The sequence below is a fragment of the Ornithorhynchus anatinus genome, chromosome 14, assembly GCF_004115215.2.
Source record: "Ornithorhynchus anatinus isolate Pmale09 chromosome 14, mOrnAna1.pri.v4, whole genome shotgun sequence".
Classification (NCBI taxonomy): domain Eukaryota; kingdom Metazoa; phylum Chordata; class Mammalia; order Monotremata; family Ornithorhynchidae; genus Ornithorhynchus; species Ornithorhynchus anatinus.
This window is the reverse complement of record NC_041741.1, coordinates 38,412,166-38,436,604: the sequence shown is the minus strand read 5'-3', so window position 1 is coordinate 38,436,604 and position 24,439 is coordinate 38,412,166. Positions and strand designations below refer to the sequence as shown.

Sequence of the window (24,439 nt, the reverse complement as noted above, 5' to 3'; positions counted from 1 at the left end):
GAATTTTACTGACTTCAAACTATAGGAGCTGCAGCTCCTCTCCTTTTCCCCACCTCTCACACCTTCTCATTCTCTCTCCCTCTGCCGGCCTTCCTAACTGTACCCAGCCCAGGCTGGACAGAGCCAACCCCAATCCTCACTCCCCATCTGTGCACTGAGGGCAGCACATTGCTACGTGGTGATTGTGGGTGTTAAGAGTTATAGGACGGGTGAACAAAACCCCGTGGCCCTCCTTTCCCATCCTGAGACATCCCCCTTGTGCTACCTGAAGCCATTACAGTTTGTCGTGTGAGCAAACTGCTGTTGGTGGCCAAATGGCTGCTTGGCACACTACTGTTCACGCCCTGACCCTGTGGCCTTGGGCCAGGCCCGGTGCTGCAGGGGCAGAGTCTCTAAGAACACAATCACAAGGGGGAACCCAGGCAGCACACCTCTGTGGAGTCCCCGGTCCAGGCTGCTTGCTCAGTGCCAGTAAAAAAACAACCTAAAAGCATCCACTTTGAAATCATTCATTGTCATTTATTGAGTGCTTATTGTGTACAGGACACTCACAGAACAGACAACCAGCACTTTTTCATTTATCATTGCTCCATTCCAGCGCTTTTCCACCCCAGTATGATTGCAAATGCCCAGGATAGTGCTCTTCACCAAGGCAGTGTTCAGTAGATGCTGTTAGTATTAATAATAGTGGACTTTTTATTCAGGACTGTATTTCTTCTGTATTGGTAATTTAATCATGGTACTAGTAAAATAAGTATAAATTGTCTTATAGGTTGAGTGGATTATGATGAACTGAGGGCATTTCATTTTTTTTGAAAATTAAAGAATTAATTTTGATATTAATTTAAATTTTTGACTGTGTTTGATTAAAATAAGGTTTGAAATCATGGGAGAAGAAGAAATTGCTTTCAAAATGATTCGTACCAATGTATCTCATGTGGTTGGCCAGTTAGACGACATCAGAAAAAATCCCAGGTACTGTGATATCTTTTGCGTTAAGGTTTAGATTGCTTTTTCTAACCTCATTTTTATACTGCAGTAGGCATTTTCATATTGTGTACAGTGAGATACATAAAACTTTCATTTTTCGTAGTACAGTCAGTTCTCCTAAACAGCAGGGGTTACTTTCTTGAAGCTCCCAAAAGAAAAACATGTGTGACTCGGCTTTTATTGTGCACAACCATTTCTTCAGCATCACATCCAGGCAGGTGAATGATGGGAGAAGAATATCCCCTAATACCTCAACAATATTCACTTTAAAATATGTAGTAAAAACACATGTTATGGGAGAACTGACTATCCATTTTTTGAAAAATGGCCTTTTCTTCAACAGAATTTATGAATGTAGTCAAAAAACTTTATTTTCAATTTCACATAACCACAGATGCGAAATTTTTATAAATCAATCTAAAATACGCAACTTTAGGCACCAACGGAAAGTATGTCCGTAATTGATGTTGTGTCCCATTCCCCTTCTCTTGTGAGATACTCAAAGCTCCAATTTTGCCCATTAAAATAATCATTCTTCTAAAAAGAAACACAGATGTATAAACTGAGTAGATACTGTAAAATGACCACTGCAAAAACACTTTTAAGGTTTATCATTCTAAATCATTCTTTTATTGTACATAATCATGGAATAATGTACTCCTTTAGTATGAGCACCAGAAAGCCTTTTTGGTTACCTTGCCTATCTACAGAATACCAGACTCCTGATATTGAAAATTAAGAAAACCTGAAACTAGGGAGTGTCTGGTAAATGTAGAAAAGCACCTGACTTAGACTGACATAGGTCCAGGTCAAAGGAGTGCTGGGGGTCCAGAGAGAATCAAGTGGGAATTTCTGAGGAGGACAATAAGGCAGTTACAACTGTTATCCTTCAAGTGGGGAAATTGGCAGATGTGGAAAGTTCACAAGGCCAAAATCCTAATGCCAAAGCTCCATGATAGCCTGCTATTTTTCAGATTCCTGGTGGGCCTGTCCGCCTTGTATGCCACTGATGGCGTAGTTCCCTGTATACAGGGTCAAGACTGGGACCCACAATCTCCCCGAGGCCCCTACAACAGATTAGTGGACCATAAACTGCATTTTCAAAGAAGGGAGGGATGTTACATGATGAACAGGTGAAAGGACAGATTGGGTAAAGACTCAAAGGAGGAAGAAGGGGGACTGAGTATAAGGGCATGTAAGAAAGCAAGTATTGTCAGACCAGAATGGGCAGACTTGGCCGTAATGGGAAGTGACAGACAAAAGTGAGATCAGCTGGAGGAGAATTTTGAAGATTTGTAATTGTCCTGGAAGGCAGTGGGGAGCCACTGGCTGTAAGTAGTCTAATATCATGGTTGAAGTGTCAGGTGTGGAAGATGATGTTAGTACATTCTGATATGCAGATTGTTTTAGTGGTAAAAGGCTAGAAGTTGGGATGTGATATGAACTGGGTCTGGACATGGGATACACTATATTAGGAGAAGCAGCGTGGCTCAGTGGAAAGAGCCCGGGCTAGGGAGTCGGAGGTCATGGGTTCGAATCCTGGCTCAGCCACCTGTCAGCTGTGTGACTGTGGGCAAGTCACTTCACTTCTCTGTGCCTCAGTTACTTCATCTGTAAAATGGGGATTAACTGTGAGCCTCACGTGGTACAACCTGATTACCCTGTATCTACCCCAGCGCTTAGAACAGTGCTGTGCACATAGTAAGCACTTAACAAATACCAACATTATTATTATATACTAGTAGGTATGGAGAAGTGGGAGATCGTACCACTCCTTTTGCCACGGTCAGTTAGGACACTGCATTAGATGAACGATTAGTGTGACCTAAAATAATACTTTGTAAATGCTCTTATGTTAAATGTTGTGATGAAAGAAGTGGTTGGACCTGGCAGCCAATTAGTGCGTGTGGTAAAAATCACAACCAGTGAGAATAGGTTGAAATAGATACCTGGATAATGCATTTATTCATGTTTTAATGAAATTGTCTAGACTCATCCAAGATTATGTTGGTAATCGTGTATATAACAATGAATTTCTGTTCTTCCAGGAAATTTGTTTGCTTAAATGACAATATTGATCACAATCATAAAGATGCTCAGACAGTGAAGGCAGTCCTGAGGGATTTTTATGAATCCATGTTTCCCATACCATCCCAATTTGAGCTGCCAAGAGAATATAGAAACCGTTTCCTTCATATGCACGAGCTTCAAGAATGGTAAATACTCAGCTGTCAGAATGATTAGACACTTTGTAAAGGATAAATAGAATGTAGAGGTCTTAATTTTTATAAGCATTTTGTAAACTATATCTTCTTTCTACCTGTGACTACTCAGTTTTGTCTCCTGGTTCTTCTTCTGCCTTGCAGCCTTTCAGGGTGTGCTGCAGAGCTCTGGGTTCCCTACTTTTCTCAATTTTTCACTTAATCTCTCAGAGAGTTTAGGTTCTCACATGGCTTCAGTTATCATCTCTATGTAGATGTTGCCCAAAACTACCTTTCTAGCCCTGATCACTCATTTTTTCTTCAATCCCACATTTTCTCTCGCCTCCAAGACAGCTCACTACAGTCCTACCAGCACCTATCAATTATATTTATTATAGTTAATGATATTGGGAGAGTAAGACACGATGCCTAAAGTAAAGGAATTTACATTTTATCAGAAGAGCCAGACATTAAAGGAAATTAGGAGGAATCCTCAATCAGGCGATGGTATTTGAGTGCTTACTGTGTGCAGAGGCGCTGTACTAAGCGATTGGGGAGAGTACAGTAGAATTGGTAGACAAAATCCCTTCCCCAAAGGAGTCTACAGTCTAGGGGAGGAGGCTCTATTTTCCCTCCGTACTGCTTCACCCATATACTTAGTCCACCCCCTGAACACTTAGGTACATATCCTTATACTTTGTTACTTCCCTTAACTGTACTTGATTTTAATGACTGTTTCCCCCAGTAGACTGCCCACACCTTGTGGGCAGGGAGCGTTTTCTACCAACTGTCTCGTACTCTCCCAGGTGCTGAGAACTCTGTTCTGCACACAGTAAATGCTCAATAAATACCATTGATTGGTTTACTGGGTAAGCAACCTAAGAATAGTGCAGAAAAGGTGGGTATCTAAGTGATTGGGCTCAAGTGCATAGGTGACAAAGTAGGAAGGGAAAATAGAGTGGGTGGGTGTGAGATTAATCAGCAAAGGTTTCCTGGAGGAGAAAGCAGTGTGGCTCAGTGGAAAAAGCCCGGGCTTGGGAGTCAGAGGTCATGGTTTCAAATACCGGCTCTGCCACTTGTCAGCTGGGTGACTGTGGGTAAGTCACTTAACTTCTCTGTGCCTCAGTTACCTCATCTGTAAAATGGAGATTAAGACTGGGAGCCGCACGTGGGACAACTTGATTACCCTGTATCTACCCCAGCGCTTAGAACAGTGCTCTCCACATAGTAAGCACTTAACAAATACCAACATCATTATTATTATTATATGATTTTAGTACGGCTTTGAAGGTGAGGAGAGTAGTAGTCTGTTAGGGGTGGAAGAGGAGGGGGTTAATTATGGTACTTGTTAAGTGCTTACTATGTGCCAAGCACTGTTCTAAAGCAGGGAAAGCAGCATGGCTCAGTGGAAAGAGCAAGGGCTTAGGAGTCAGGGGTCATGGGTTCTAATCTTGGCTCTGCCACCTGTCAGCTGTGTGACTTTGGGCAAGTCACTTAACTTCTCGGTGCCTCAGTTACCTCATCTGTAAATTGGGCATGAAGACTGTGAGTCTAACGTGGGACAACCTGATTACCCTGTATCTACCCCAGCGCTTAGAACAGTGCTTGGCACACAGCGCTTAACAAATACCAGCAGCATTATTCTAAGCCCTAGAGTAGATACAAGTTAATCAGGCTGTACACAGTCCCAGGCTGGAGGGTGAGTGTAAGCAAGGGCTTGTCCGTGAGAGAAATGAGAACAAAGCGCGATAGTTAAGTTGGTGTTAGAAGAACAAAATGGGTTGGCTTGAAGTGGGAGAGAGTGAGGATAAGTAGTGGGGGAGAGAGCAGACTGAGTGCCTTAAAGCTGATGGTGAAGAGTGTCTGCTTTATATGAATAATAATAATTATGGTATTTGTCTCAGTTATACATAGCTGATTATAGATTTTATTTTACTTTTCAGGAGGGCTTATAGAGATAAATTGAAATTTTGGACCCACTGTGTACTAGTGACACTGATTATGTTTACTGTCTTCTCATTTTTTGCTGAGCAGGTAAGTTATGCACACTTTATCTGAGAATCAAGCAAAATATGTAGTATTCTGATATATATAATTTATTTTTGAAAATTTTAATTATAAATGAGGTATTTCATGATAGATGTCTCAAACACATCTGTCCAGCACCTTGTGGAACCGAACAGCCCAAGAATCTATTGTCTGCTGTTTAACTTTAAAACTCTTCAGATGAACACTACAAACCCAACATTTTTCCTTGCTAAAAAGATTTGTCTAAAGCCATATTTGTTTGTAGTTCAAATTATAGTTATTTGATCATTTTCCCTTTCACTGAAACTTGATGGCACTTCATTCTACCGAACTGGCCAAAGTGCCTATTTCTTCGGGTAACTTCTAAAGAAATTTAAAATGCAGTTGACATTAGCATTTTTTTTGTGCTTAGTTTTTTTTTGTGCAAAGACACAGTGAATTATTTAATGGGCATAGAGTCCATTGCTTTTCACTTTCAAGGCTTTATGAAAGAAACTGTAACATGTCTCCTTAGAATTTAGTCTTATCTGTAAAGTCAACTATGAGCATATAGAATCATGTCTTGAGAGAAACTGAATCCAAAATAAATTAGGCTGCAAAATAGTAAGAAAATGTTATCTCTAACACCGGTATTTACTAATAATATCATCAGGTATAACATAACTAGAATGCTGTCAAGTTCTAAAAATAAAATTGGTGAAAAATTCTGTAGGGTGGGTTTTTTTTCAATTGCAGATTTTGAAAATAGTATGTGCAACATTCTGAAGTATTCCAGACTAAATGGAACATAAGAGAAGAAAGTTGCACTTATACCTTTGTTACTTTAGAAAATTAATCATTATTTTCTTTCTTTAAACATTCAGTTAATTGCACTTAAGCGGAAGATTTTTCCCAGGAGAAGAATCCACAAAGAAGTCGGTCCTGAACGAATCAGGGTGTAGAAGAGCTTCATTTGGAAATCATTCTACCTCAATATATAATAAAGGATTTTTAAACATTACTGATGTGCTGCTTGACATAAAAAGAAATGTCAAGTAGCTTTATCACACTGTCTTCTAGCACTATGATTGTTCCTCAGGCTAGTGAAGTTGTGTAACATACTAAAAAGTGGATGGTTTTGCAACTTTCAACTGGTTTTACTTTTTAAGCATTAACTCATGTACACGTTATCCTTTTTATAAAAAGGGTTACCCAGAGACAGCTGCTTTTACTGCAGTGAATAATGCCAACTAAAATTAATAACAAACTTCTACCAAGAGGTATCCCAAATTTTGCATTTGAAAATTTTTCTGCTTTGCTGTGCTGTTTTTCCACTTCCTACTGTTTGAAAAATAAACTACTAAATTAATGTAGATATTCTTTGGAGAATAATTAACTGGGGTAGGCTAATCATATTGCTGGTATTAAAATATAGTCATAATGCAACGTCAAACTGACACTACCTATAAATGGTATATTTGGATAGCTTGAATTTAATAACATTTTGGAAGCCTTTTAATGAAAATTTTTGGCATTGAAGTATTTTATCTCTTTAAACAACAAGTAATAATGTAGCCCCGATTACAGAGACAGGGCTAGAGTTAAGTAGTGGTGACTCCAGATGTAATATTGTTTTGAAAATATTGTAAATACATAAACAAAAGTGCCTCATTGTATAAATTGGCAATATTATTTTACTGATATTGAATTATTGCAGTGGCGGTGTTCTTTTAGTAGAGTACTGTTTGTTGATCAGGTGTTATTTTTAAACTTGGACTGTTGCTAGCAAAGTGGTCCATTGACAGTTGAGAAGATTAGAGGTTGGGGGCATAAGGACACGTAAACATATTTTAAGTTGCTATTTTTGGCAAGTATTTTAGATCATGATCTAAACAGTATTCTTTTAAAATAACATCAGTGATTATTTTGTATAGGGAAACTGAAATGTATATAATATGGCTGTGCTGTAAAATTTGTTGAAATTCAAAAACAGTTGGTGTCATGAAAAACAAAATCACGTGTTCTGCCTGGTGCATTTTTTTTTTAAGTGAAGAGAAATTCTACTTAGTGATCTTATATAGTGCACTGTGAAGTTTTTCTATTTTTCTCCTGGCTGTAAACCTGTGAAATGCAATAGATTTTAAACAATGGCATGCTAGAGAAGATCTTGGAAGGTGATGTACATTGAGATGGTATGTTTTTTCTGGTGGAGAAGGAAGGGTACAAGAAGTGTGGTGTTGGTCTCTTGGTAGGTCCCGTGAAGGATTCTCCCACGAAGGTGGAGTTTGTTTTAAGAAAGAAAGATAAATCTGATTAATTTATGTCTACCTAAGACCGGATAGAAAGAACGTCAATTTTTTTGAAATGTGGTGTTGGAGAAGGGTTTTGAGAATCTCATGGACTGTCCCAAAAACAAACAAATGGATTTTAGAGCAAATTAAACCAAAGTGGTCTCTGGAAGGCCAAATAATTTTGGACACATAATCAGGAGGACTGATTCTCTGGAGAAGATGCTAATGCTAGGAAAAGTCCAGGGAAAATGTGGAAGAGGCAGACCAGCACCTAGATGGATAGACACCATAACAAGGATAACAGAAGGACCATTAGAAAGGTTGAGGATTATGGCAGAGAACAGGACGTTCTAGAGAAAGTATATCCATGGACTCGCTATGAATCGGAAACGACTCGACGGCACTTAATGATAACCCAAGTGCTTAGATGGGATTGCAATAACAGTAACTGTGGTATTTGTTAAATGTTTACCACATGTCAAATTTGGTTCTAAACACTGGGGTAGAGGCTGGGTAATCATATCAGACACAGTCCCTGCCCCACATGGGGATCATAGTCTAAGTAGGATGGAGAACAGGGATTGAATCTCCATTTTACAGTTGAGGAAATGGAGGTACAGAGAAGTTAAGTATTTTTCCAAGATCACACAGCAGGCAAGTTGCAGAGCTGGGACTAGAACCCAGGCACTCTGATTCCCAAACCTGTGCTCTTTCTACTAGACAATCACCGCCTCTCTGCATGGTCTAGTGGAAAGGGAGCTTGTAAGGGATTCTCAGTGTCACCCACAGCTATAGATAGAATCTCATTTTCAGCAGTATCATCTTCAAACCAAAGAACAACATTACTAGAACTGCTAGCTTTTCCTCTAGAAACCCACCATGGGCAACTCATCCCAAAACTTACCCAAACCTCTCTTGATCCAATCCCGTATTTTCATCCTCCACAACTAACTGTAGTGACAAATTCCATTTGTTTATCATCACCAGTATTAAGAAATATTTCCCTTTATTCACCTACTCCCCGAGAAGCTTCAGTTTAGGAAGAACTAAGCAGAGTGATGTTGCTGTGATGAATGATAATTGCGGTATTGGTTAAATGCTTGCTATGTGCTAAGCAATTGGGTAGATAGGGTACAATCAGATCAGATACAATATGTGACCCACACAGATCAGATCAGGGTATATTGTGAAGGGATGAGAATTGGAGGGAAAAAGAACCACTTTTAAACATTTTTATATTAAGGTGGTGGTGGGTGATCAAAATGGAGATGTCCTGGAAGCAGCAAGAAATGCAAATCTGGAAATCATCAATATATCTGGGGGGGAAGCGGGGATGGTAACTGAAACTATGGGAACTGATGAATGAATTAACTGTGAACCCATAGTAGTTAATGTAGATGGAGAAGACACTGTTTTTACCCCATCTGGGAACTGGGAACTCCTTACCTTCCCACATCAGACCACAGCTCTTCCCACTTTGAAATCCCTTCTGCAATCCCACCTCCTTCCAACAACATGGAAGCACTATGGTCTAGTGGATAGAGCATGGCCCTGGGAGTCAGAACGACCTGGTTCTAATCCCAGCTCCGCTGCTTGTCTGCTGTGTGACCTTGGACAAGTCATTAAACTTCTCTGGGCCTCTGTTACCTCATCTGTGAAATGGGGAATAAGACTGTGAGCCCCAAGTGGGATGGGAACTGTGTCCAACCTGATACGCTCCTATCTACCCCAGTAATTAGTATAGGGCCTGGCATGCAGTAAGTCCTTAACAAATACCAAACAAATACCATAAAAAAGCTTAATTCCCAAGCACTCTAAGCCATATCGTTCCTTCAGCCAATTCTAGCACTGGTGAAATTTTTTATACCCTCATAAGCCCTCATGTATAAATGTATACTCAATGATTTATGTTGATCACTCATAAATATTTCTGTGTCCGCATTAAACTCATTTGTAGGGAATGCATCCCTTCTTAACTGTGTACTTCCAAAGCACGTAGTATAGTGCACCACGCAAAGAGGGTGCTCTGTAACTGCTACTCCTTAATCTACTAAATGAAATGCTTTCTTCTCCAGCCCAGAGAAGAAAAGTTGGGTGGGTGAGAAGCTTGAAAGTTTTGACTAAAAAGGGACTTTCTATTATCTGTGGATTCCATATATCCATTTGATTACTACCCCTCATTCTTATAAATAATTGAACAGAGCCTGTTTGGTAAATTGAAAGATTGAATCCTCAATAGGGGAAATCCTGTCCGGGAAATACTACAAAAGCTGCATTTTTAAAAGACTTTTGAAAAAACAGCATCAGACACTGTAAACATTAAACATAACCTGTGACACCCTTTCAGTATTCAAAATGTGAAAAGGTGTGATTCCCACTTAGGCCTTATCAGCCATATCTGCACTTGTAGGAGAGCCTCATGACCAGTGATGTCTTGGCAATTCACATGTGTACATACTTTCGAAAGGATTGCCGCCTCTGTGAACTAAGGAGGGCAAAGCAATAGAAGGAAGGAATGATCTCTACCCTCAACTAGGATCTGTTATCCTGATTTACTTGGTTTCCCTGGGTTCCTAGTGAAATCAAAATTTTGAAGTCATGGTAGGTGCTTTTTTGAACTGTCAAGACTCATAAACTCGTTATGGGCAGGAAATGTTCTGCTAATTCTGTTATATCGTACTCTCCAAAATGCTTAGTACAGTGCTCTGCACGTAGCACTCAATAAATCCCACTGATTTTGTTTTGTTGTTTGTCTCCCCCTTCTAGTCTGTGAGTCTGTTGTTGGGTAGGGATTGTCTCTATCTGTTGCCAAATTGTACTTTCCAAGCGCTCAGTACAGTGCTCAACACAATAAGCGCTCAATAAATATGATTGAATGGATGAATGAATGAACTAGTTATTTTCTAGTCCTCAATCATGCCGAACTTTTGATCTTGTAGAGCATTTATTCTGTGCCAAGAACTAGACTAAAACCTGAGGTAGATACAAGGTAATCTGATGAGACATAGCCCTTTGCCCCCCAGGGGGCTTCATTCTAATAGCAAAGGAGAAGAGGTGTTGAATCCACATTTTACAGAAGAGGAAACTCTGGCACAGGGGAGTTAAGTGGTTTTGCCCTAGGTCATACAACAGGCATGTGGCAAAACCGGGATTAGGACCCAAGAGGCCGTGGGTCCCAGTCCCATACTCTGCACTAGGCCATGTTGCTTCTCAAAAAAAAAAAAAAATCAGTCCTTGCCATTTGTGAGCCCATGAGTGATTTCAATTACTTCCAAAGGACAAATTTCATCCCAAAGCTAACATATTTGTAAATGGTTTTGTGATCTGACTTGGCAATTACAAAAGCTTTTAGTGCAATGTAACAGAAAATTCATACACAAATTTTTGATAAAATGTCAAGTGAAGGTTACATTGCCCACATTTTGCAGGTGCAATAACACAGATGTCAAGTGCATAGGCTTCTTAAATGCAAATAGGCATTCTCCCTGCAACTTGTTTTCCAGCTCCAACAAAGACTGTCATCCATATTTTAGTAGAGAAATTTGACAAAATATTTAAAGTAATGTTAAATTTTGTTCTAAAATTTAGAATATTGGAATTCTTCTGAAAGATGTCAATAAGTATATACCAGTAAATAAGAAAACAGCATTTTTAGTCTGGCCCATCTTCACCACTGGTGTCAATTCCAGTAGTGCAAAAATTATTATCCATTTCACATATAGTTTTAATTACAATCTGGAAATTGACAGTTTGAGACTTGAATCTTATTGGTTGAGTGTTTTTACCTCATGATTTAAAAGCCAAAATTTGATGAGTGATCCTAAGTGTCTCTGAAACTGATGATACTTTTCTCTCTTTTTCAATGTCATTAGCATTGCTCTACCATTATTAGGTTGGTATAATCTGTTCAGTAGTGTACTCTAATTTGTTAATTTAATGTATTTGTCTAGTCTATGCATTTCCAAATATAAAGTGGTCTTTTAACTCGTAAAAATCATTTTTTTCTTTACAAAGAGCTGCAAGATTTTCAGATTTTCCCATGGGGTACATTACAATCAGAATATTAGCATGCATGGCATTTTTACTGAATAATTACCACTTTATAGACTTGCTGTATTAGTGTTGGTCCTTTTTTATTCAGTGACTTTACTTGTGTAATTGCATTATTTCACACCTGAATCACAAATAATAGATTGGGTTCCTCAGAAGTAGGCCTCAGGTGTGCCAGTGGTAGTGCTGGTGTTCACAGCGACTTTAAGAGACTAGGCAAGCACTTGATATTCGCCCCATGGCACTCAATGTACATATTCATTCAATAATATTTATTGAGCGCTTACTATGTGCAGGGCACTGTACTAAGCGCTTGGAGTGTACAATTCGGCAACAGATAGCGACCATCCCTGCCCGATAACGGGCTCACAGGCTAAACGTTGCATAAACTACATGGGAAGCAGCGTGGCCTGGTGGAAAAAGCAAAGGCATCAGTTGTAATCCTGCCTCCACCACGTGCCTGCTGCGTTTGACCTTGGATACACATCCAGACACTTCGCCATTTCCCCTTTCTCTAATTAATTTAATGTCTCTCTCTCCCTCAGAAAGTAAGCAGGTGGTGGCAGGGATCTCGCCCACCAACTCTATTGTATAATACTCTCCCAGGGAGGTTAGTTGAGAGCTCTGAACGCGGGAAGCGTTCCATAAATGCCATTGATGGATTGACTGAAAAGACCCTGGCGCTCGGGGGCTGGATCCTCTCCATTCCCTCAGGTTTTTTGGCCAACGGTTGAGGAGTGCGGTTGGGGCCGTTGGCCAAGGGGGTTTGGGCGCGAAAACAGGGGGAACCGTTGGTCGCGCGCCTCGCCACGCGCCTCGCCACGCGCCTCGCCACGCGCCTCGCCACGCGCCTCGCCACGCGCCTCGCCACGCGCCTCGCCACGCGCCTCGCCACGCGCCTCGCCACGCGCCTCGCCACGCGCCTCGGGCCCGTCCTCTACCAGCCGTTAACGGCCACTGACCTGCCCACCGGAAGCCCCCTGACGCTGGCCTTTCCTCCATTTTACCTCCCGAAGCCCGACGTTCCTCGTCGCCCTCTTCTCCGGCCATCAGCAGGTGCGGCGTTTTATTATTTCGACATTCAACGGGAACGAGAAGCTCCGCGACCCACCACCCCCAGCCGCCCCCGGCAAGGCCCCGCAGGGTGGGGAGGCGCCAAGGTCCTCAGCGCTTCGCAGCCTCGGAGAGCTTGGAGTGAGGGAGACGCCACTCGGCTTCTGGCAGTGTCGGCGTCTCCCAGCTTTCGGGATTAAAAGCTCAGTGTGTGGGTGGTGGGATGGCGGTTGTGGCCCTTCGTCTTCCCGGCCTTTCCCCGATCATGGCCGTGTGAGATGGGTTATGTCTGTCCGAGCGGGGCTCTAAACTTTTTGGCCGCTTCAGGCCAACGGCCCCCTCATTTAGATCTCAGAGGGTCCCCCCCCCCCAAAGTTCGATATTGTGGTTCTGACTCGAGCCCTCTCCTAATTCCCGCTTTTAAATGTCCCATAACCTACTTTTCCCCTGGCATGAACGTGGATAAAGTATCCGTGTCTGATCTTAGGGGCTTCTCGGAAAGGACTAAAAACTTCAGGAGTTTAAGCAGCAGTGTGGCTTCCCGTAGCATTACTTTTTAACGTCACGATAGAAATCAGTTTGTTCTTTTTAAGTGCTAGGGATTGACCCCAAAGATGCCGTCATCTTTTGTGAAATTTTAAATGTAAAGGATTCATTTATTGAAGCACTTTATTTGAAATTTCAAAGATATGCTTCCATAAAATAAGGAATAAAGGCAATTGAAGTGATTATCTACTGGTATTTAGTGAAGTGATTATCTACTGGTATTTATTACAGTGAGAATCAACTTGATCATGACAACCAACGGGGAAAACCTTCCAGTTTCGTCTGATGACACCGTTATGGAGGAGCAAGATGCAGGTGCCTTTCAGCAAGAAGAAAATAAAGATCTGAGTGGATTCCAGGAAGATGCTGAAGAAGGTATAGTACTTGCTACCTGTAATTTATTTAGTCTGTTATTTATTTATGTATATTAATCTCTGCTTCCCCCTTTTGACTATAATTTCGTTGTGGGCAGGGAATGTGTTTATTGTCAGGGAATGTGTTTATTATTATAATGTACTCTTTCGAGCGCCTAGTACAGTGCTTTGCACAAAGTCAGCGCTCAATAAATACGATTAAATGAATAATGTAATCTATACAGTAGGTTGCAGTATTTAATATTACATATCTTCCTCTCATGCCTTAACTGCTGAAATCCTGCTCCACCCCCAACCCACCACAATGGTATTTATTGCGTATTTACTGAGTGCCTGGAAAAGTACAATACAATAGAGCTAAGAAACATAATTTTTGCCCTCAGGGAGCTTACCTTTCAGTCTAGTGGGAGAGAAATACACTGAAATACATTACAGATAGGGAAAACAGAGCCTATAAGTATAAGGTACATAAGTGCTGTGGGATTAGGTGAGTATTAAAGTGCATAGGAGGTCTGGACCCAATAAACAATGCAGAGAGCAGCAAGAATGGGGTAGGGGAGGTGAAAGGTTAGTCAGAGGTGGCTTAAGGTCTCATTCAAAATACCTTCCAAGTACTCAATATTTCAAGACAGGATAGAGGTAGAGGAAGCCATGATTAATGAACTTTTGTAATATTCTGTGAATTTCTTGAACTATTAATACATGAATACTGAAGTACCAGCTAGGGAAAAAAAAACCATTAACACTCTTGGACCAAGATCCAGAAGTGAAACTAATTGTAACAATAATATTTGGAACTTGGCATTTGGGGAAGTAGCTGTTTTGCAAACAGATGCCTACTGGTTTCTAATCCCGGGTCTGCCCACTGTATGACCTTGGGTAAGTCACGTAACTTTTCTGTGCCTTAGTTTTTTCATCGGTAAACTGAGGATTCACTTAATCTATTCTCCCTCCTACTTGGACTGTGAGCCCCATGTGGGACAGGAATTGGGTGTGACCTGATTTTCTCGTATCTTGGCACATAGTAAGTGCTTAATAAATACCACCATTTTTTAAAACTTCTAAAATTTGAATCCCTTTCAGAAGTCAAAATAGAAATACTATTTGTGCCTAATGTTTCTTGTTAAACAGCTTGTATTTCCTCTTAAAATAATATAAAACTGCCAGGTAATTTTCTGACTTGACAGTTATTCAGATGTTTCAATAGAAACATCTACTGACCTGGCAAAATAATCCAACTATTTTATGTTCTGTCATTTTAGGACAGACTTCAGTAGCTGATGAGACTGAAACAAAAAATCCTGGAGAGAGTGAATTGAGTGCGGATTACTGGGGGTAAGTTGCTTAGAATATTATACTTTTAAGCTATAGCAAGTAACACTTTGGCATATAATAAAATAGTGTAGAATACTTAGAGTACATCTCTTCCAAGATACAGTAGCATACATTTTTATTTTCAATTATTTATAATTATGACAAATATGATTCTTTTAGGGATGAAATCCAAAGTTTCCTGGATGGATTAGAAGGTATGTTTTGAAAATTATATTTTTTAATTTGCTCTGTATGTAAACTATGCACCTTAAATTAAGGTAGGAAACCACAGAACAAAAATAGTCAAATTTGGATCATAAGTTTATGCATCCATTTGACTTCCCCCAAAATAGCAGGATTATCTTTTGCTTTCGAGTTGTTACAGAAACAATTATATGTCAATCAATAGTTGTGAAGGAAACAAAAATCCCCATATATTTGAAATTTGGTGCCTATGAGAGGTGTGACCCAAATGTGAATATGGAATATGCATAGGATTTCAGGAGTACGCATAGATGCTAAGCATTTTTGGCAGTAGCAGAAACCGTACCACTTCCTTCTGCTGCACCGTAGTTATCTATTATTATCTGTATTTAATGGAGGCAACCAGAAAGGATAGTTCTAGACCATCAGACAGACAGGTTTGAGTGCGGGGGTTAAAAGGATTTTAGGGAGGATCAAGACAAAGGAGCACACGGGTTTCAAAGAACCCATAGACTGTCTTTTTCAACTGTGATTGGAAACGCTCAGGTCTTGTCAGAAAAGCTGAGAATCTAGTTCAAAAAGCTTTGGGAACCAACCATGGAATAAGCATCTATGTGCTTCTCCAGGAAATTTCCTCTAATTAACCTTTGGTCCACTCTTCAATTGGCCAGCCCAATCCACAGCTCATTCATCACTCGTTCTTATATATATTTACTTGCATGACTGCCCCACTCTTTTATGTGTTTGCCACCCAAAAACGGGAGGGAGTACTACACTGGGTGAATTAAGTCTACCAGAAAGGGGACTAGAAGGAAAAAAAAAAAGGTGAGAAAGAAGATGAAGAAGGTAAACGGTCACTTCAAACTACCTCTTATTTCTATTGCACCTTTCCTCGGTGTTGCATGAAATAGTCACCAGCAAATTCACTTCCCTCCCCCAGCCCAGTGCTATGTTGTTCTGTTTGCACCCTTCTAAACTCTTTAATGAATCAACGACTCTCAACTGTTTTGACTCACGTGCACCCTATTGCTTTTCCTCCCCAAAATTATCACTGTGTACGATTAGGCAGTGTAAAAAATATTTAATTTCCTCTAAAATATTAGGATGAGGCAATTTTGCGAGTAAATGTGGTATGGAGTTTACACTTCCCAGTTGCGGAAGTTAGGTTTCCCAGTGAACCTACAGGTAACAAAAACACAATTAGTAATGCTTATAGATACCGTTAAATGACTAAAATGAATTAGCATTCTGTGCCCTGTATCACACTGGATTAAGAAGATATGTGCTCCAAAAAAGTTTCCTAAGCTTGTTCAATGCTGTTCAAGTACTCAGGGAAAGCACAATTACAGTAACTTTTAAAATTTGATTTAAAATGCTGTGTGCCCTGTCCTTAGATGTCCATTGTGCCTCATGCTATTACTGTATTAATTTATAGATTACTATATCAGTAGTTCATTAGCATTATACAAGGACCTGAACTGTAAGTGAATAGTTACAATTAGGTTGCCTGTGAAATGCTAATGAGCATCCATTAAAAAGAAACACTGAATAGGGTGCTGAGGCCAGCAAAAACGCACAATTGGCTTAAAATTGCAAGTAGCTTTGGCTACCAGTCACTCTAAAAATATATGTGCCCTAGTAGCCAAAATGGAAGCAGATACTCATTACCATCATCAATTCTGGCAAAGTTATGAAATGCAGATATGATTTCATTTTTCTGAATTCATTGGGACTGTAAGGTTAAATGTGTCTGAAAATGGTTCTAGAAGGGGGTTTCTTATATATACATACACACAAACAATTTGATGTTGTAACCATCAGTGTTTGTTAGCATGACTCTTGCCCTTTCTTGGTATAGAGGCAGATCAGTGGGTATGTAGATGGGTGGGTTGGGTGGGTTTGTGTTTGCCTTTGTCCTTATTTATTTCTTCCCAACCCTGGGCAGTGGTCATATGTTTCTCCAAGTGATTTTTATAGAAATCTCATTAATTCAGATCTCATGCCTGTTTACTTCAATTTACAACACAAATAGGAGAAAGTTCCAAGTTTTAGAAAGGTCCTGTTGGAAGTTAAATAAAGTCTTCAGTATACCTGAAACTCATGTTTCTAGAAGAAAGTTTTCAAATAAGGAAAGTTCATGCCATGTTAAATCAGTTGAGCTAATATACTTTTTTACTTTGTTGTATAAATGATTCAACTTTTGCCAATTTGAACTCCAAAGTAATAGAATTTAACAAAATTCCTTTATAAAATGAGATTTTAATGACTCTTTCAATGGAGGTGATATTAGCAAGGATCTTCTTGATTTGATGAAAAAAGTCGAACTATATGTTAAAGCTTCCCTCCCTGTGAGTGGCTTGGAGATTGAGCAAGGTGGGAAAACTCAGCAAGAACTAAGGTAAGGTTTGCATGGGGGTGCCTCTCTTTTGGTGTTTTTATTTTGTGATTAACCCTGTTGCTTAACTGTTCTTCATGTCTACAAGCATTCTGGAGGGAGATGATTAGTTTTTATGGGGCTTTATTTCCGTGCAAAAAATTTTGAGCCCAATTCTCACCTGAAAGATCACCATGTATTTAGGAGCAGCACACCCTTTTGGGTGAAAAGGAGCCCCCACCCTCCTCTTATTCCATATTTTGCTCTCCAGACCCATACAACTTGGCATTTGGTAGGAAACAAAAGTTGAAGTCCTATGTTAGGATATATAATGGGGTTCGTTCATTAATTCAGTCATATTTATTGAGTTCTTACTGTGTGCAGAGCACTGTATTAAGGGTTGGTCTCACTGAAGGGCAGATCTAAGTGGCCCATTTATTGGTGGTTCCTAACTGACTTTAGGTCTGCTGCAAATGTAGCCAGCAGAGTCCAGAATTTTAGGAATTTCTGTCCACCTGGATGGGGTGGAGTCAGAAGTTGATATGGGTGAGGGTACAGCTACTTTGAGTTTTTGTTTTTATGGTATTAAGTGTTTACTATGTGCCAGGAACTGTACTAAGTGCTGGTGTAGATACAAGATAATCTTGTTGGTTACAGTCCATATCCCACATGAGGCTCATAGTCTGAATCCCAGTCTTAATCCTCATTTTACAGATGAGGTAACTGAGGCACAGAGAAGGTAAGTGAGTTGCCAGTGGTCACGGAGTAGACATATGGTGGAGGTGGGATTAGAACCCAGGTTCCCAGACTCCCAGACCTGAGCTGTATCCACTAGGCCACTAACCTGTCCTCATTCTTCACTGTCATTGCCAGGGAGATTTGTGTGTGGCCCGACAAGGTTTGTAAAAATCTATAAATACCACACTAGCTGAAATTATTGTCATCCTGATTTATATTCGGACCATGGGCAAGGTTAACCTTATCAAATATCATTCATCAATCTTATTTATTGAGCACTTACTGTGTGCAGAGCATACCAAAATTTTAATACTTTAAAGAAAGTGATGATGGTATTTTAAGCACTAAGTGTCAAGCACTGTTCTAAGTGCTAAGATAGATACAAAGTGCTCTAAACCTCAGAAAATCTCATGTTACCTTTTATAGGTTTTTGGGCTGCTTTGATAATCTTGTTTAAATACTACAGTCAGTTCTCCTACAACATGGGTAGTTGTGCAGCTTAGACTGTGAGCCCCGTGCAGGACAGAAATTTGTGTCCTAGCTAATTATCCTGTAACTACCCCATGTTTAGAACAGTCTTTTACATGTAGGAAGCACTTAAGAAAAACAATTAAAAAACTAGTGTTACAGAAAAATTGCATTAAAATTCTCATTATTTGACCAGTGCTACTCATGAGAATAACCATGTCTTCATTTACAGCACCTTTATGTACCAAGTTGTGGATTGTGTTGTTATCGTTTTTATTATGGTATTTATTAAGCATGTATCATGTGATAGATACACAAGGTAGATCTCAAGATTGTGAGATCAGATATAATCCTTGTCCTGCTTGGGGCTATCTATCTTATCCCCATTGTACAGAAAAGGAAACTGAGGCCCAGAAAGGTTAAGTGATATGCCCACAGTCACACAGCAGGCCAGTGGCAGAGCTGGGATTAGGACCTGGACTCCTAAACCCCAGTCCCATGAACTTTCTGTTTGGCCATACTACTAAAGCATATAAAGAGCATTCCCAATTCTTAATTTTCAATAGCATTGTAATCAAATTGTGTACAGAAAAGTTGTTAGAGAAGGTCTGGCTTTATTTATAATGTAGTATTTACTTACCAGAAATATCTCTTTCACAGTGATAGTAATAGCATTTGGTTATTTTGCATTTTCAGGGATGAGATCAAAAGGTATTATTCCCAGGAGTTCCTGAAAATATTTCAGCAATGCAATGAGACAGTTCAGATATTTGAGGAATTATACAACAGTGTAACTGTAGGTATACCTTTATTTATTTTAAGATTTCAGTTTACTATATTTAAAATATTCATTCCTACTTAAAAAAAAATATAGACAACTCAGGACATTGATTATTTTTAAGCCTGGTGGAAGACTGTGAAAAACTTCCCAGTCCAACTTCTTTCTGTAATTCACTTAGTGATATGATCTCTGACAAAATGCCAGTGCGCTGTGTCATTTTCCCTCAACCGGTGATCAGGAATCTTTCAAGTTTGTGATACCTCACTTACCCAGCTCACTTCCATGGCCCTGTGGTTCAGAAGTACCCTTCTGGCACATATCCCAAACTTTAATCCCTAGACAGCAGAATGCAATTAGGGATTTGTGCCTGGGACAGGAAACCTCATTTTTGAAGGGTTTGGAGTGGTTTAAGATGAAGTAGATATTTTAGAATGTTAGTCTCATTGTTGTGACATGCAGGTCAAAAACACTGACTTGCAATCAAAGATGGTGGCCAATAACACTGTTCACTAAACTGTGTATTTTACTATGTTGTAAGTAGTTCATGCTTTCTTTGGCCTAAAGTACAAATGTGTCGTCTAATCTCATGCTACTTGAGCTCTGCATCCTTCCTAGTTGCTTTCGACATTATGCTGTTTTTCTTATCACTCAATTATAATGAATGTTTATTGAGCACAGTGTGTAGACGGTGGAAAAGTATAATACAGTAGAGTCGGTAGAATTCAATTCAGTCATATTTAATTGAGCACTTACTGTGCATAAAGTATGTACTAGGCACCTGGGAGAGTACAAGCAATCCCTTCTCACAAGGAGCTTACATTCTACAAAACGAAGTAGAAAAGATCTACCTAAGACAATCTGTGTATCATCCTCGACATTGGCTTACCAAATGGATGAGGGCCCAGTGGTGTCTGCTGTTGCCAGTGGTGTTATGTTTAAAAAAAAAAAAGCCTGGTGTTTACCAAAAGTCACGTGGGCAAGTCAGGGGCACAAAGTCACAAATAGGATTGATACCTGAGGGTGTGGGGAGCCTGATGGATGTCCTGCAGCTTCATTATTGCTGTCACGCTGCTGGATTTAGGGTAAAAAGTGACTGGCGCAACAGGGAAGATTAGAAATGAAAAGAGAATACAGCAGCCTATCATCTTTAGGTTATACATTATAAATCATTGATTAAAATTAATGCCTGTCTCCCCCTCTAAACTAGTAAGCTCATTGTGGGCAGCGAACGTATCTACCAACACTGTTGTATTGTACTCTCCCAAGCACTTGACACAGTGTTCTATACACAGAAAGCGCTCAACGAATCCCGTTGGTTTGAACCTACTACACCAGATGGTGGTGTGCTTCTGCAAGAACTCAACCCTGGGATGTAGGAGAACTACATGTAATTAAGAAATGTTAATTTGTGTGCCTTTTCAAGGAATGACTAAAAAAAGCATCATTAAAAAAAATTAATTCATAAAGTTTTCAAGACACCAGCTGAATTTTTTCACTAAAGTAGAAAAAAATCACAACTACGTTTATATTTACATTTTAGGAGCCGTTTTATCAACAAAATGGTTTCCAACCATCAAGCTTAGATGAAGAAATTCTGGAAGCATTTAGGCAGAGATATGACCAATTTACAAAGGTATGGTGAATTGTGTTATTGCCATTTCCAGGATGTGCAGCTGAGCAAAGTGTCACAAAGGACAAGCCATGTAAAACCTTCCCATGAAGCCTGTGGAGAAAATTAGCTTATGCCCCACTGGGAGTTTCAGGGAGATCCTGTTTCCCTGTATATTTAAATCTCCCAGGTGTTAGTTGGATCCTAAACTGTTTATGGACTCATTTCAGTTAGTCTGTCTACAGTCTGTGGGTACAAAATAGCACGGTCCAGAGCCTAATTTGGGGAGACTTCAGCAGGTTGGAAATCTCTGAATTTGGAGCTGAAGGAGCCTGATTCCACCTGGATCCAAATCCAGTATTTTAGATGGACCTCCAAGGGAGCAACACCCAGGTAGACCTGAATTCCTAGCACAGCCTGTCTTTAGAGAAGCTGTACTATTAGTCACCTACTTTACCTTTCATGGAGTTCATTGGGGAGAAAAAATCTTTACAAATAATGGGACATTTTGGCAAGGTGGGGTGGGGTGTTACCAGTCCACTTCTCCAGACTAAGAAGGCCTGCAACCTGGGGAAAAAAACACACAAAAACTAATCAGTCATCGTGCCAAAGAGACTTCACCCATCCAAGACTGGTGCAGGTCTGAAGAGGCACCAGGGGCATATTCCCAGGCTGCAGGCTTATTAAGTAATCCGATCTCATTTTTGACAGGAGACTCCAACTTTAATTAAAAAGTAGTACTCATCTGAGTAGGTAGTTCATACTCATTTCAGAGTGCCAAATTCTTTGAAATGCTGAGTGAAGTGCATGAGCATGACTTGAGTATTGAGATGTTTGTGATGCAATTATGGCCTTGCAACTTTTAAAGTTCCAAAAAAGACCTAACAGAAATGTTCTCATTTTTAGGCTATTGAGGAAATGAAGAGAGAAAATGAAGTCATTTTGATGAATGCACAAAATGACCTGGAAAAAATATTAGAATTACATAGCAAGCCTCTTTTGGAAAAGGTATTATGGTAGTCTTTTGTTTACCCAGATGTGTACGGTCCACTTAGTTTAGTTTAAACTAGTTTTAGTTTATACCACATTTTATTTGACCAAACATATATAGTCAGTAAAACATTTGTTTAGTAATATCTCCTTTATTGTTACAGAAGCTGCAGCAACAAATAGCAATTTTCTACAAGTTGCTTAAGTCCATGGTATTTTGATGGCTTCTTAAGAAGAAAGAACTTGTACCTATGTTAATATGATATGATTACAACCCATTAGCTAAGGGAGATGTCAGTTGTTGGCTGAGGTTTAAAAAAGTTTAAGTTGTTATACCTAGGTTTAAGTTTGCATTTTATGAAATACTTTATTATCCATAGAAAGCTTTACTGCTGCAGAAAAGCAGTGTCTGTTCTATATAAACATCTGAAATGCACCTTTTCATTTATGCATTAGCAACTCTGCAGTTTACTATCAAGGCCTTCAGAGTTTCGGTATTCATTTTTTCAACATGAATGGTCTTTGCACTAATAAAGTTCGTTGATTTTACGTATGGATTCTCTGGGTCTTTATCAGAACACAATAAAAATCACAGTTAAAGTTGAAAGCTTGCACTGCTTTTGCCAGAGCAAAAGGGGGGGGCCCAAAAATCTTTAAATAGACATGCAGTCCATTGTAATTTTTTGATACAGCCAATAGAGTTATTGAACTGATGTGAAGATAATATGATTTAACACATTTGGCCCTGATCACTGGTGCCACTTCGTAATAAATCAAACCAAAAATATTAAGACTGAAAATGGCACTATAGGTCAGTGATAGAACTTTGCGAAACAGAAGTACACAAATTGATCAGATATGACATATTAAATTCTGACGTATCCTACTCCAAAACAATAGCCCTCAAGCCCACTAAAGGATCTCCTCATGGTTCCCTAAACATGCGTGAGAAGAGAAGCAGCATGGCTCAGTGGAAAGAGCTCGGGCTTGGGAGTCAGAGGTCATGGGTTTGAATGCCGGTTTCTGCCACTTGTCAGCTGTGGGATTGTGGGCAAGTCATTTCACTTCTCTGTGCCTCAGTTACCTCATCTGTAAAATGGGGATTAACTGTGAGCCTCAATGTGGGACAACCTGATTTCCCTGTATCTACCCCAGCGCTTAGAACAGTGCTCTGCACATAGTAAGCGCTTAAACAAATACCAACATTATTAAACAGACTCTGGGAACTAATTCCCCTGATCTCTTCTAAAGCCTTCTTTCTTTGAAGTATGTTTGCGAAGTAAAACAACTGACAAGGGTTGCAGCAGCTAGTATTTACAGAAGGTAAATTTTAGTCCAAAACAACCTGAAATCGATGGTGCTCCAAACTTTATACATGTCCACACTCCTTAACAGTGAATCAACACATACATTCCTCTGAGTAAAAAGAAAAAATAAAAACCAACGGTGGTATATAGGAAAATCCTGTTGCTAATGAGGCATGGTTTAATTTTGAACAATTAAGTTCATTCATTCAGGTGTACTTATTGAGCGTTTACTATGTGCAGAGCACTGTACTAAGCAGTTGGAGTGTACAATTCGGCAATAGAGACAATCCCTGCCCAATGACGGGCTCACAGCCTAAACGGGGGAGACGGACAGCAAAGCAAAACAGAACAAAAGACATCATCAAATAAATAGAATCAAGGAGATGTACACCTAATTAACAAAATAAATATAGTAATATATGCAAATGAGCACAGTGCTTGAGGGAGAGCAGAGGGAAAGGTGGTGCTGCAGTCTGGGAAGGCCTCCTGGAGGAGGTGAGATTCTCAGTAGGGCTTTGAAGAGGGGAAGAGAGTTAGTTTGGCGGATGTGGAGGAGGAGGGCATTCCAGGACAGCAGTAGGATGTGGGCCAGGGGTCGAAGGCGGGACCAGCGTGAATGGGGGACAGTGAGGTGGTGAGCGGCAGAGGAGTGGGAGAGTCCAGGGTGTGCAGTAAGAAAGAAAGAGAGGTGAGGTAGGAAGGGCAAGGTGATGGAGAAGCTATGAAGCCAAGAATGAGAAGTTTTTGTTTCTTGCGAAGGTTGATAGGCAACCACTGGAGGTTTTTGAGGAAGGGAGTGATATGCCCAGAGCGTTTTTGTAGGAAGATGATCCCGGGCAGCGGGATTGAAGAATAAACTGGAGTGGGGAGAGACAAGAGGAGATCTGAGATGAGGCTGACACAATAATCCAGACAGGATACTATGAGAGCTCGTACCGGCACGAAAGCCTTTTGGATGGAGAAGACGGTGGATACTGGTGATACTGTGCAGGTGAGACCAGCAGGTGTTGGTAACAGATTGGATGTGTGGGGTGAATGAGAGAGCTGAGTCAAGCATGACACCAAGTTGTTGAGCCCTTGCTCACCACAACCAATTTGCAGCAGCTAAAAAAAAGTTCTAACATTTATAATAGTCTCAGAAC

The 24,439-nt window shown here is 40.1% G+C and overlaps 2 protein-coding genes across 3 annotated transcripts in view; both read left to right on the top strand.

Moving 5' to 3' along the window:
- GNPTAB (N-acetylglucosamine-1-phosphate transferase subunits alpha and beta) overlaps window positions 1-7,212 on the top strand; it is a 54,613-nt gene extending 47,401 nt beyond the window's left edge. For both annotated transcript variants that reach the window (XM_029078941.2, XM_029078940.1), the window contains exons 18-21: window positions 877-975; window positions 3,039-3,206; window positions 5,135-5,225; window positions 6,083-7,212. In XM_029078941.2, coding sequence (XP_028934774.1) covers window positions 877-975; window positions 3,039-3,206; window positions 5,135-5,225; window positions 6,083-6,160 — 436 coding nt within the window. In that variant the 3' untranslated portion in view covers window positions 6,161-7,212. The remainder of the gene's footprint in view (window positions 1-876; window positions 976-3,038; window positions 3,207-5,134; window positions 5,226-6,082) is intronic.
- Window positions 7,213-7,375: 163 nt separating this feature from the next.
- On the top strand, window positions 7,376-22,539 carry LOC103170793 (synaptonemal complex protein 3-like). Its single transcript, XM_029078672.1, has 12 exons — window positions 7,376-7,390; window positions 8,733-8,825; window positions 11,078-11,237; window positions 12,278-12,595; window positions 13,370-13,513; window positions 14,775-14,847; window positions 15,007-15,041; window positions 17,287-17,428; window positions 19,307-19,406; window positions 20,932-21,024; window positions 21,907-22,008; window positions 22,155-22,539. The coding sequence occupies exons 1-12, from the start codon at window positions 7,376-7,378 to the stop codon at window positions 22,209-22,211; spliced, it is 1,332 nt and encodes a 443-aa protein (XP_028934505.1). The 3' UTR covers window positions 22,212-22,539.
- Window positions 22,540-24,439: the final 1,900 nt, after the last annotated feature.

What these genes read in the sequence shown, in the direction of transcription:
- LOC103170793 (XM_029078672.1), top strand. An exon ending in TCTTCTCCGGCCATCAGCAG is followed by an intron (nt 12,596 to 13,369) that starts GTGCGGCGTTTT and finishes TATTTATTACAG; the next exon opens with TGAGAATCAACTTGATCATG. An exon ending in GATATGACCAATTTACAAAG is followed by an intron (nt 21,025 to 21,906) that starts GTATGGTGAATT and finishes TCTCATTTTTAG; the next exon opens with GCTATTGAGGAAATGAAGAG.